A 14108-nucleotide genomic window follows, 5' to 3' on the forward strand; every position below is an offset into this window, starting at 1 on the left:
TTAGAATCGCCGCTGTAGAACATTTCAAACTGATAATGATGTAAATCTATTTTTTCCAGGGTGATATTTTATCTCTTTATAGACCTCCCTGGTCATTAAAAATAGAAGTGTGTAAACGAGTCCTGTTTTCTGTCTGAGCCTCGACATGAAACCTGAACCTGGCCAGGAGTGAATGCTGCGTTCACGTGCTGTCTGGAAAAAACTCAACTTGCGCCGATTTGTTTTGAAATTATTAAAAAATATATATTTATCGTATACTCGCTTTGTATTTTTTTATATTGATCACCTTAAATGCGTTTTAAAAACATGTATAACTTTTTGATTAATTATTTATACGTATATCGTTACTTTATTTGTATCATAAATATGGTATTTTTAATTTTTTTTAAATGTTAAATATTCAGCAAATCGAGTGGAAATTAAAGTTAGATTTTGTGCTTTTAGCTGGATATTAATCTGGCGTTCTTTTTCTAAGGAGACGGACGCAAAACATCCGGAGGTCCTTGAACGCATCGTGATCGAATACAGACTTTGAAGTTTGACAGTCTGGTGCCGTGAATGCATCAGGTGGTTGTTCCATTCATCCGCGGCCCACTTGCACAGAACCGTCGCGTTATTTCCAACCCAGAAACAAACCTTTATACTATATTATTAAAGGGTTATAACTTAGTTTATTTTTAAAAAACTTTTATCTGCGTTTTTTTGTTTGTTTTGAGGCCGGAATCGTTGATTCTTACAGAGTCTGAAACAGGCACCTAAACGCACCAGAGACGCACATGCGGTTCGGAACCTTCGCACAAACACAGGAAGACGCGAAACAGAAGCGGATGCTGGACCAGGACCGGGGACTCTGACGGGGAACTGGACTCGTACCGCGGGGCTGAGACATGGGGACTCAGGGCGCAGGAGGACGGAAGAGAACCAGCAACAAGGAGAAGTCCACGGCGGAGGACGATGCTTTGAACCTCATCGCGCGCGAGGTGAGTTGAGAAGAAAATGATAAAAAAAAAGTGGGTCACAAAGGTGTGGACGGGCTCCCCTTAGAGACCCACATTGTACCCCCGGAATAGTGGAACATATGACCCAGTGACACATGTCAGTCTTGGGGCTATTTTTAACTTCCATGAGAGTCACTGGAACGAGTCTCGACAGGAAAACCCTCAGAAACACATAAATAAATAAATAAATACTATTTAAATTATAAAGTTAAAGATCGGAATATGAGCCTCGTAGGATTCCATATTTATTATAACCTATTTATGCGCAATTATTTATACTTTGAAAAATGACAAGATCCAATAATATATATGTTGCGATACAATAACCTCACAATATATCGCGATATATTCATCTTACGATAAACTTGCGTTATTTTCGGAGTGAGTCTCGGGGTCACTGGGTTTTAGTGAAGTCATTCTCTTTTGGGTGAATTGATGGAACTAAGAGGCAAAATATGTCCGAACAATGGCTTAAAAAGCAGCTCGAGTCGACTGTATCCTCTCGTCCTCAGTCATCTGGTAGGATTCCATTGTTCATTTAGCTGCGGAGGAACATACGATGTATATGATATATATATATATATATATATATATATATATATATACTGTATATATATATATATAGTGTTGTAGCAATAAAATAAACTCAAAATGCGATATATTCAACTTACAATACGATTTGTTTCGATAAACTTGCGTTATTTTCGGAGTGAGTCTCGGGGACTATGGGTTTTAGTGAAGTCATTCTCTTTTGAATGAATCGATAGAACTAAGAGGCAAAATATATCAAAACAATGGCTTAAAAAAGGGGCTTGAGTCGACTGTATCCTCTCGTCCTCAGTCATCAGGTAGAATTTCATTATTCATTTAGCTGCGGAGGAACATATGATGTCCAGAAATGTAACTGTAACCCCAAGAAAATCGGCTACAACCTTGAATATTTGCATTTTAATTGTAAAAACTATTGATCCCGTGCTGTTCAATATCGATACAATATTATCTACTAATATAGACAATAATTGATGATCAAATAGTTTAGGTTTTAAATGTGTTTTGTACTAGTTAATCTGTCAGTTAAAACAAGAACCAAAACATATACAAAAACAAACAAATGTTGTGTAATAAATGTAATAAACCTAAAGATAAATGAACCACAATAGTCGTCTGATTATATAGATGTTTTATGATGTTTGTTCATTTTATATCGTGGCTGTTGTTAGGGGCCGTCCATCAAAACATAAAAGAGTGAAAAGCTATACTGTGAAAACAAAAAAAGACAATACCATTGTGATAAAATATGTGTATTTTATATGAGTTTATTTTTCAAATCTGATACAAAAATACTTTTCTTTTCCAAATATTCTTGTATATCCCTGACATAAATACCAAAAAAAACAAAAATGGATAACAAAGGACCTAAAACTAAAATCCAATGTCATATATAGACTTGTGAAATAGTAATGAATAAAAAAACACAAAAAATAAAATGATTCATTTCTACGATATCTTGGCCTCACAAAGTCTACAGTAGATCATTTCTTTTCAGCGTTTTACTGTATTTTAAGCAACTTAAAAGATGCTACCCTGGTATATTATAACGCCCACTTTTCCTTATTATAATCGATTAATATGAGGTGAACCGAGGTGACAGAACCCTCAACCATTTTCTGTCAATCTATAAATCAATGAGTGAAAAAGCCATTAATTAAAAGTATGTTTCAAAGTCAAAATTACACAGTATGTCAGACACTGTCACCACAAAGCGTTTCAACAAAGTGTCACATATCCGGGTCGTGTGAGAAGAACATTAAACCATCTTTCATGTGAGAACCTGCTGCAGGCTTTTCGAGTTGAAACGTGTTCTCTTCCTGATTCCTAATCCCTTTAGTATCTCAGTTAAACAGTTGTTTTGTTCCTCTTTAGGTCTTTGATCGTTTCTTTTCATCGTGTGAAATTAAACCTGATGGATCCAAACAAACACCATGTGTCAGTAAAAACACTTGATTTCAATTGAGTACATGGTACTTTAAATGTGTCTTGAGAAGTTTTTTAACATCCTTTAAACTGATTAAGACCTTTTTTTTATTTGGAGATAAAGTCAAGTTTAAAATGAAAAAAATGAAAGTAAAATTAATGGTTAGTTCCATGTACTTATAAGTAAGTAAGTAAGTAAGTCATTCTTATTTGTATAGCGCTTTTCTAGACCAGGGTCACAAAGCGCTTAAACAATCAAAACAATACTCAATAAAGTATATACTTTAAAGGTCAAGGTAAAACTGATAACACAACAGGAGTTCCAGAAAATCAAGGAAAAGCCTGAACAAATAGAAACGTCTTAAGATGTTTCTTAAAGGAGTCAGTAGATCCATCAAGCGCAAAGAGAGAGGAAGATTGTGGAACCGTGTGTGTATAAGTGATTTTACAAGTATTCCTAAGACGATCTGAGCGAATTCAGGACTAAAAACAACAAACACTTCTTCCTTGTCTTCTGGAAATAATTACCTCTGCCAAGGAGAGCGCCGAAGAAACAATCATGTTGATGACACGATGAAGAACGGATATTATTAACGCATATTATCGCTTGGAAACCGGTTCCTGGAGGATACTTTAAGAGATCAATTCTAACAGAAAGAAATAAATGCTCCCTTTGTGACTTATTTAGCGACTTCGCGACTAGTTTTTCTTCAGAAAATACAGATAAATAGCTCGATACATACACAAATGATCAAGTTTTTTTTTTGTCACTAGTGGGTACCGAAAGACAAAGCCTGTTGCGATACTCGGTACTACCAAAGCATTGAGGTCGGTGCTACAAAAGAACCGACGTTCCGGCCCCAAAACATTTGAAGGACTTAGTGTTCTTTGTTTCCTTCTTTCTTGTCTGAATGTGTTCTGGTATCTTTCTGCGACCAGCTGTTCAACCGAGTGCATCTTTACTTGCCTATTGTTAATATTTAAAATGCTGAAAAGGTTATCTAAATAGATGGATGAAAACATGTAGGTATAAATATACAGTAGTACATATTTAAACATATACGTGCATTAGTATTTGTTCACACCGTTACAAACATGTATTTTAAATTGAACAGCAGATGAACTTCAACACAACCGTAAAACTTACCACACCCACCTTGTGTGTCTGTAGTAATACGTGCTGTGTCTCAAATCGCACACTTCTTTAAGTGCACTGCTATACAGTAAACTGTCAGACAGTGCACTTACTTATGCAGTGTGAAAATGTCAACAGGGTAGTACTGTCTCAAATCATCACTTCTGCTTCACACTTACAGGAAATGACTCGACAGCTTCTTCTTCTACTACTTTTTAACACTGATTGCAACCAGTCGTTGAAACACTATCACCGACACTTGCCAGCACTTTTTTGTCAATCAAAACAAGTTATTAAGTTGTGTTTCATTATTGTTGTTTTGTGATATAATGGGTGTTTTCTCAAACCATTTATATAAGTATCTGCTCCAAAGACGCGTCGTCGGTGACGTAGCTTCAGTTTAGCTTCATCTACATCACTAAGATGGCGGCCGTTAAGGGTGGAAAGTGTCCACTCAATTTTATGGCCGTTTAAGTGCACCAATCGAGTGCTCATTGCGCACTACATTTTTCGCACACTGCTCTTGTTTGGGTCACACTCATGGCGCCAACTCTACATGAGGTCTTTCTACATCTTGATTTATTAAGCGACAAGTGATGAGTTGCTAAAATACTGTGTTTAAACTCTATTAATCTAAACTAAATTATATTAAACTGATCGACCGCTCTGATTGGCTGGGCGGCAAAGTATAAAAGGAGCTGTTCAGGGTCACCGTAGCAAATGACTGTTGTTGAAGAAGTGAAGGCAGAGGTTCTTCAGAAAGTTACCCTCCTTAAACAAGGCTATTTCTTATGATGCAACTTAACAGGAAATGATTGTGAAGACTTCTATGGAACTAAACTAGTTCATCTAACTTCTTGAATTCCCCAACAGCAGCTTGTAAAATATACTCTATTTTATATTGTCATCACTCGAACACAAAGTGTCGTCTGGTGCTGCTCAGAGCAAACAATCTAGTGGCAGTTTTTCTTCAGTTGGGAGGAAGTTTGCCGTGGGGGGGGCAATTCATCCCGGATGTTTGAGTCATTTTAGTCAGAGTTCAGTCATCATTTCTCAGCGTTTCTTAATCCTCCCCTGAACCTCACGCAGCCGAAAAAAGAAAAAAAACATCGCAGACGTCAGTCGCTGGAAACACATTCCTGTCAGTTTCCAGCTGCAGACGTCACAGAGGTTTAGAACCGTCGAGTGTAAACACGGTAATTGTGGCCGTTGTTTTTTTTTTTGAGCTGCTCGGTGAAAGTCTGTTCGCCTTTAAGCAGCTCGTAGGGTCGAGTCCCTCGTGGGCTCTGTCCTGACAGCGCGGTATGTCTGATGAGTTGGCCTGTTCTGCAAAAGCACTTTAAAAATAGACCTGAAAGATCAGCTGTTGCTCTCCGGTCGGGGGTGGTGTAGGATGGAACCTGCCACCAGGTCGTCCCACGAGCAAGGCAGCAGATGGTAGATGGTGTTTGTATAGCTTTAGCTGTTGAGGAAGTTCCAAGCTGTGGTTCAAACATGTTGTCGGCTGAAGCTACGAGTTTGTCTGTCCTGCTGTGTTTCGTCGCTACTTTATGAAGATGAAAACTTTTATTATTGTCTTGTTTTCAGTGACACTATTAAACGCTACGACACGTTCAGAACAGTAAGTCGAGGAAAACATTTGTACAAAGAGGTTTCGATTCATTTTATAAACAGTCGTACAAATTAATTGTTATATTGTAAACAATGTGCCTTTATTTACAGCTTAAAGTGGTCAAAGTAACTATAAATACTGCTGTGTATTGGCAAGAATCTGATGTCATGATACAGCATGAACGATACAATATATCGTGATACTGTAGTATACATAACAAGTATATATTTGTAGTATTGTCCATTACTTGACTCTGGTGTTGCAGTATTTACAGACCACATGACTCTTGACAAAGTTGTAACTGATTTCATTTGTTTTCAAACCAAAATATGTCCAAACATCCGCTTTAAAAGCTGCTGGAGTCACTGTATCCTCTCGTCCTCAGTCATCACCCCGGATCTCATTCTTCCTTTAGGAGCAGAGGATGTAATGATGTAATGAAAATTTAAAAAACGCTGTGAATATTTGCGTGTTATTGATAACTTTAAAAGCTGCTGCAGTCAACTGTATCCTCTTGTCCTCAGTCATCGCATTTAGCTACGCAGGACCTTGGAATGAATGATGCAAGTTTAATTGCAACATAAAACTGAACAAAGTCTGTGAATATTTGTAATTAGTTGTAAATTGTTTATTTTTACTTGCATCATTGAAATATTAACCATAAAACAACGACAATGAAAATAAAATGAACACAAAAAGATAATCTGTAGTTTTACACAATTTTCTGCAAAAACAAACACATTTGTGTTTTATTAATTAATTTAAAAGGAACTTCTATGGTTTTCAAAATAATGGTTTGATTCTTTTATGGTTGGCTTTATTTTGAATAGATGTGTTAAACAGAAACATTCAGTCTGTGTCATCAATGATCAAACTCCTGCATCAAGTCCAGACCAAAACAATCGAGCGATCAAGTGTTCTCGTCTTATTTCGGGACCACACGCAGGGAAAGAATGTCTGTTGATCTCCTCTCCGTGGAATTGTTTCTCTTCCTCTGTGGAATAGTTTTACTCCAAACATCACCTGCAGCTGTGAGCTCCATGATCACGAAGGATTTGAACCTTCAACTTCACCTGTTTGTTCTGGGTAAACTAGTTCTGAGAAGTGAGTTCTGAGCTGAGATTTAACTTTATTATTCTTTATTTTCTGTTAGTAAAGGTGGTTTTGACACTAAAATGATCATTTAAAGCTTGTTTTGTGTAGCAAGAGTTAAATGTTTAAAGTATGAGGAACTGTTGGCGACAATAACTGTTTAAACTAGTATAATCTGCAGGTTTCCTTCGCTGACTGGAATGTTTTATCAACTTAATATGTCACTTTTTAACCAACAGCTGCTAATGATTAATTTTATTCCCCCAAATAATTAATCTACACTTTTTTCTTTATTTTCTACTTATACATGCATTTAATCGGCTAAAATATGAGCTAAATAAAGTCAGCGAATGTTTGTCAAAATCCATTATATTAAGTGTAATATGTCATTTAATATCTATAAATATATAGATGTAAAATAGAAGTTCTGTTTCTGTCTGATTTTTATTGTTGTTGTCTTATTAACTCTTAAACCGCTGGAAAAATCAATAAAGTTTTACCTTACCTTACCTTAAAATAGTTTAAAATGATCATGTAGACTACTGACCTTTTAGAGGAAGTTTGATTAAACTTAAACCATATTTAATAAATCAGATTCAATTTTCTTTCTTCAAAGTTTTTAGGGTTTTTTCGATTTCAAATATTTTTTTTATTCCTTTGTAATTTTATTTATTAAAAAAAAGCAACAACAACAAAAGTTTTATATCAGTTACACTTAACTTTGCCGCCTCAGAATCCACTTAATTACTTATAATTAAATACAATAAATACTTACAAAACATTTCAAAAGACATAAATAATCAAATATCAACAATATTTCCAACCAAAAAATTGATTTTTTTTTATATTTAAAAAAAACTACGGAATGTGCAACAACAAAAACATCTTAAAACAGAGAATTGAATTGAAAGCCTAAAATACATAAACATTAATATCTGTGTAGTGACAAAGTGTGTTGTTAATATTCTAATATTTTTTTAATGATTACAAAATAACGCTTTTTTCGTCTTGTTACATTTGTTGTGTATAAATAAAACGTGGAAAACACACACACACAACATACAGTGTTGTTAAAAATAGGCAGTATCTTGCTGCCAAAACAAAGTGTTGTCGTCACATTCAGGAGCTGTTGTTGTGTTGCTCACAACAAACTGTTTACTCTCCGGATCAAACCGACGGTCGTGTGTTGTTCCTCAAAAGCCCAGTGAAGCGTCAAAGACAGCATTAGAGGATTAGTCTGGCAAGAAAACTCACAATCCCCTCTTTTTTTTAATTCTTACACATGTCTGGCCAGACGTCCCCGGAGTTGATCTGCAGTCCAGCAGGATTGCATAACCAGTGGGAATCGATATGATGGTGAAGAAACAGACGTGTTTGGATCAAACTTCTGAGAAATGTTTGGATGGTTTTCGAGCTTCTGTGAAGTGAAACATGAAGCTGAGTCTGAGTAATGAAGGCCGGCGCTTCCTGTGAACACCCTTTACGCCACAAAAGTGCTTAAATAAACATTAATTTGCCCAGAGAGAGAGAGAGAGTGTGTGTGTGTGTGTGCGGTGTTTGTGTGTGTTATTCACCGGCTGACTCACGTCTCCTTATAAGGAAGTAAAGTGTGTGTGTGTGTGTGTGCGTGTGTGCGTGGACTTCCTCTCCATGACATCACTAGTGCTCAACAAATGCAGATTGTGATCACTCTTTCCTGTTTGCTCACCGGCCGGGCTAGAGGTCGCGCCGGGAGTTCAACCAGCGACTCTGTGAGGACAAGTCCAGGTGCTCAAAGATTAATGTTAATTCTAGGACATGAAAGTGCTAAAGATAAGAGAAGGAACAAAGATTATTGACGAGAATAAAGAGACTTGCAATAACGTACTAATATAAAAGGAAATTAGTTTGTTTGGGAAAAGAGGAACAACATGAAGAGAATTGTATTTTTCTGGCTAAAAGGTTCTTTAATTATAATATCATTGAACTCCAACCAACTGATCTTTAGTCTGTTTTCAAACAAAAGGTGCAGTTTTTTCTACTGCATGACTGATAAGGGTGTGAGAAATAAATGGATATTTATTCATAGATTTTTAACGTAACTCTATCGATATTCAAAAGCACTATATTGTTGTTTTTATTTATTAAAAATTAAATAATTCAATTTTCTTTCATTGTTAAATGTTGGGTTTTTAAATCATATTTTATTTCTAGTTCCTTTAAGGTATAATTCCAATTTTTATTTACAATTAACCTGCGAATATATATACGGTGTTTGTTCATTTTAGTGTTGTAATTAAACTTCTGGCCGCTAGATGGCAGCAGTAATTACGTCCCCCGCAGCTAAAGGAACATTAAATCTCCGAAGATTTCGGAGACGGCTGAGAACAAGAGGATACAGTCCACTTAACCACTTTTGAAGCTGATGTTTGGAAATATTTTAGCATTTTAGTTCTATTCATCAAACCAAAGGGGAGTAAAACAATCTTAAGATATCACTATCGTTTGGTCTGAAAATCAGAAGCATCAAAATATGTCGTATCAAATCATTACTAGGTTCGTGTATCACTGCAGCCCTAGTGACTGAAGCCTTGAGGTAACATCTTCGTAGGCACGTCTCCTAACACTCGCTAGTTTTAAGGTCTTTGTACACACTATACCATAATATTATGTTGACACACAGTAAATTTGTATTACTCCGCGAGGCTGTAGCCAGTAGCCTAACGATACTACAGAGCGTTCATAGATTACCAAAGTCGTACTAAAATATTTTGACAGATTTTGAGATACTTAAAATCGGTTAGAGGTCAGTCAGTACAACCACATTTGCATAATCAATTTTTGAGAAAATGTAAGGATTTTAAGTGCGCCTCATAGTCTGAAAAATATGGTGAAATAAAAAGACCCCAAAAATCTTTAAATTAATACTCGCGTCAAAGTTTTCTAGTAATTATGTGTGGCCTTGGACTTGTATTTAAAAAAAAATCCCCCTTTTGTGATTGATTGTAACACCGTTGATCTAGTCCTGTGTCCTCATGTACAAAGAAGTTTGTGGATTTTCCACTAAAAACGGCCGTACACTCAAATCCAGAAAATGGTTCACTTACGTGTCAGAAACTGTTGGAACTCAATGGCCATTTCTTCAGAACGACATTCTTCATATGAACCGTCTCAGGGTCATTGGCTTTTGAAAGCATTTTGTTTGGATAACAAATTTTATAGGAGCCAACAGTTGGTTAAAAAAGTTTTTTCTTGCTTGATACCGAGGTTGTCAAAAGTATCGGGACTCAAAAAAAGTATTGATACTTAAATATTATGTATAATTTTCAAAATTTTAGATACCACCCTGATACATTGACGTCACAATTAAAAGTATCGATGAATGTTGGGTCACTTAAAAGTATTATTTTCTCTCTTAAAAGTCTCATAATGAAGCAGAGAAAAGTCGACCTGAAGTTCAGAGTCCTTGTGATATCAATATTTTCGGTATTGAGTTAAACATTTAAGTATCGTGACAATCATACATGGTTTTTGGTGACGATGGTGAGAGTCTAGACCTGAACCAGTCCAAATATTGACTCTGTAAAAAGCAAAAATTGATTGATTACGAGCAGTTTTGTGAATTTAAATCTGATATACAAACGGTGCCTCCTGTTAGCTTTTACTGAGGATTGTGAAACCTCTGTTGTGGTCCGGCTGAGGAATGTGGCTCTAAAGTTAACCTTTGCAGATCCTTCACGAAGATACTTCCATGTCTTCCTGCAAAACTTTTGCCTGTAGAGGTTTTTAAATGAACTTTAAAAAATGCTCCTCGGTCCGGAAATTCAAAGATAACAAAAAACAGGAAATTTATTTTTCTTTGTCCTTCGGTACTTGAATATAAAGAAGTAAATATTAGTTTTTTTTTAATCATGTTTGTCAGCGAAACATCATCGGTATTCAATCAGATAAATAATGCAAAGTCCTCAGTAGTATTATTTACTGTCATGATGCTTTCAGCCTGAAGCCGTGTGTTCCTGGTGTATGTTCTCGTGCAACATGACGCTCGAGCCTCACCATATTAGAAACATGTGGAGATCAGCAGAACGTCTTCAGTTGCAAACTAGTAACCGTGTTGTGAAACTGTTTGGATTCTTTTGAACTAGAGCCAAACATTTGGAAAACCTTTTTCTCATTATTTTAAATTACTTTCTGTAAGTAGTTTTGGTCTTTTAGTTTATTTAGTTCACCTATAAGAGAAACAAAACAATTACATTAGCAAATCAGTAAAACCATTGTGTTTTGAATATGTATCTCCTATTTATACTTCAGTAAAATACAAAAGTATAACATTTTGGATAAAATGGTGAATCTTGAATTCTAAGATGTATGAATCCACGTTTAAATTCCTGCGAATTCCTTCAGAACACGGGCAGTTTGTCTTTCGTTGGAACTGCTGTTAAAAGTAAAAGCTGTAAACTTGGAACTTTTAAAAGTCTTTATAGTCTCCTCTTCACATCTCAGAAGATTAACTGTCTGCCAGTCGAGACTCCGACCTTGAGGAAGCAAACTGACCTTGTTTTGTCTGCAAAAGAGAATCGAAGAAGATTGTTTACTCAGAGTTTCCGCGGATACCTAAAGGTCCACTAATGTAAAAACTCTTCTGACTCGCATGTTTTAAATATTGAAGTCTTTCTCTCCAAGATGCACTAAGTCTCTAATCATGACCATGTTTTCAACTTTTTACTTTATAAAGTCCATCTGAAATCTGGGCAAACAAGAGGTTACAAGAGCGGACGTAATAACTCACTCCTCCTCCAGCCAGCTGTAATCACGCCCCGCTTTGTTCATACAACGAGTCCCTTGGAGGTGGAGATTTCCTAGATTGATGACTTGCAGTGAAAAAACCTCCATGCTTGACCTATCACAGCAGAGTGGGTGTGGTTGTGGTCAACAAGATTGAATCTCCAGAAAAACAAAGTGTTTTTAATTGGCGGGGCTTAAGATAATTTAGAGACAAACAGACACACACTGATGATACAATAGAGTCACATATTTATTTAAAAAACACTTAACAACAGCACACTAGTTGAACTTTAAATGTCTAAGGCATTTTATTCCTGAATTTAAATATAAGGCAGTTATTCGGAATTCAGTCGTAAAAATGTGAACACATGATAAGTATGATGTTTCAAATATATGTGTGTATATATATATATATATATATAAATATATATAGTTATATTTATTTTTGTATTTTAAAATAATTTATAGTCTATTAATAAGTAAGTAAAAATGCTAAATCTAAGTAAAGATTAAAAAAAACTAGTACAAAAGTGGAAATAACAAAAGAGAGAAGTCTTAATTGCATGAGGAGTGTCTTTTCAACCAACATTTTTTTTGTTCATACCAGGTACCAGGCGAGGTGTACTTCGTGCAGGACACCTTCATTATTTTATGTATAAAAAACAAACAAACATCTGAGTAAAATTGTCCCTAAACCTTTACAGTTAATTTAGTGGAGATTTTCATGTTACAAATACAGTATAGTGTTGTTATTGAAGACCCTTAATGGATCTTAATATGACTTCATGAGAGTCAAATATTAATTCTACAGTTGTCTGGTCCAAACCTAAAAACCCATTTCCTTGTTGACTTCCTGCTGTGTCGAACTGTAGCACGAGTGCAGTTTTCAGAGCGAGCACCAGAACAGTGAAGTCTCCACTTCATTTCCAGCTGAGTCACTTGTTTCTGTGAGGTGACTCTGTCCTGCTCTATTTAAAAAAACAACTGGCGGAGGAGAGTGAGCGTGGGAATATCGTGCCCACCGGAGAGACGGTGACATTCCGAGACCTGGTTTCTGTCACATCACGACGACGAAGATCCAACTGAGGTTTTTCCTTCCTCTTCCAGAGATAAGATCTCATGCACGCTCAACATTCCCTGGAATGAAGTCATTCACTTAAGATAAATTACGACTGTAACAATCGGTCAATACATTATGACCACTTTCTATTATCATTATTTTGCCATTAAAAAAATATATAAGGAAACTAGGAAACGAGAAAGGGAACTAAGATCTACGAAAGGAAACAAGAAGGACATTTAAGGATTAAATATAAGTATAAGAATCAAGGACATAGGAAATAGGAAATAAGGGATGAATCTAAGAACCAATTGGGATAAAAAGTAGAATAGATGCATCAAGGAAGGAAACTAGTTAGCAGAGAAGGAAACTCTGGAACTAGGAAGGGACCAAGGAAGGAAACTAAGAACCGACAAGGAAGAGAACTAGTTAGCAGAGAAGAAAATTCTGGAACTAGGAAGGGACCAAGGAAGGAAACTAAGAACCGACAAGGAAGGGAACTAGTTAGCAGAGAAGAAAATTCTGGAACTAGGAAGGGACCAAGGAAGGAAACTAAGAACCGACAAGGAAGGGAACTAGTTAGCAGAGAAGAAAATTCTGGAACTAGGAAGGGAACAAGGAAGGAAACTAATAACCAACAAGAAAGGGAACTAGTTAGCAGAGAAGGAAACTCTGGAACTAGGAAGGGACCAAGGAAGGAAACTAAGAACCGACAAGGAAGGGAACTAGTTAGCAGAGAAGGAAACTCTGGAACTAGGAAGGGACCAAGGAAGGAAACTAAGAACCGACAAGGAAGGGAACTAGTTAGCAGAGAAAAAAATTCTGGAACTAGGAAGGGAACAAGGAAGGAAACTAAGAACCGACAAGGAAGGGAACTAGTTAGCAGAGAAGGAAACTCTGGAACTAGGAAGGGACCAAGGAAGGAAACTAAGAACCAACAAGGAAGGGAACTAGTTAGCAGAGAAGGAAACTCTGGAACTAGGAAGGGACCAAGGAAGGAAACTAAGAACCGACAAGGAAGGGAACTAGTTAGCAGAGAAGGAAACTCTGGAACTAGGAAGGGACCAAGGAAGGAAACTAAGAACCGACAAGGAAGGGAACTAGTTAGCAGAGAAGAAAATTCTGGAACTAGGAAGGGAACAAGGAAGGAAACTAATAACCAACAAGGAAGGGAACTAGTTAGCAGAGAAGGAAACTCTGGAACTAGGAAGGGACCAAGGAAGGAAACTAAGAACCGACAAGGAAGGGAACTAGTTAGCAGAGAAGGAAACTCTGGAACTAGGAAGGGACCAAGGAAGGAAACTAAGAACCGACAAGGAAGGGAACTAGTTAGCAGAGAAGAAAATTCTGGAACTAGGAAGGGAACAAGGAAGGAAACTAATAACCAACAAGAAAGGGAACTAGTTAGCAGAGAAGGAAACTCTGGAACTAGGAAGGGACCAAGGAAGGAAACTAAGAACCGACAAGGAAGGG

At 36.6% G+C, this 14108-nt stretch overlaps 1 protein-coding gene across 6 annotated transcripts in view; it reads left to right on the forward strand.

Annotated features, from left to right (window-relative positions):
* The first annotated feature begins 559 nt into the window (after nucleotides 1-559).
* Nucleotides 560-14108, forward strand: part of lrrfip1a (leucine rich repeat (in FLII) interacting protein 1a) — a 42538-nt gene continuing 28989 nt past the window's right edge. For all 6 annotated transcript variants that reach the window (XM_087804664.1, XM_087804658.1, XM_087804661.1 and 3 more), the window contains exon 1: nucleotides 560-980. In XM_087804664.1, coding sequence (XP_087660790.1) covers nucleotides 888-980 — 93 coding nt within the window. In that variant the 5' untranslated portion in view covers nucleotides 560-887. The remainder of the gene's footprint in view (nucleotides 981-14108) is intronic.

Source organism: Callionymus lyra, chromosome 12 (assembly GCF_982586985.1).
Source record: "Callionymus lyra chromosome 12, fCalLyr1.hap1.1, whole genome shotgun sequence".
In the NCBI taxonomy this organism is placed as follows: Eukaryota; Metazoa; Chordata; class Actinopteri; order Syngnathiformes; family Callionymidae; genus Callionymus; species Callionymus lyra.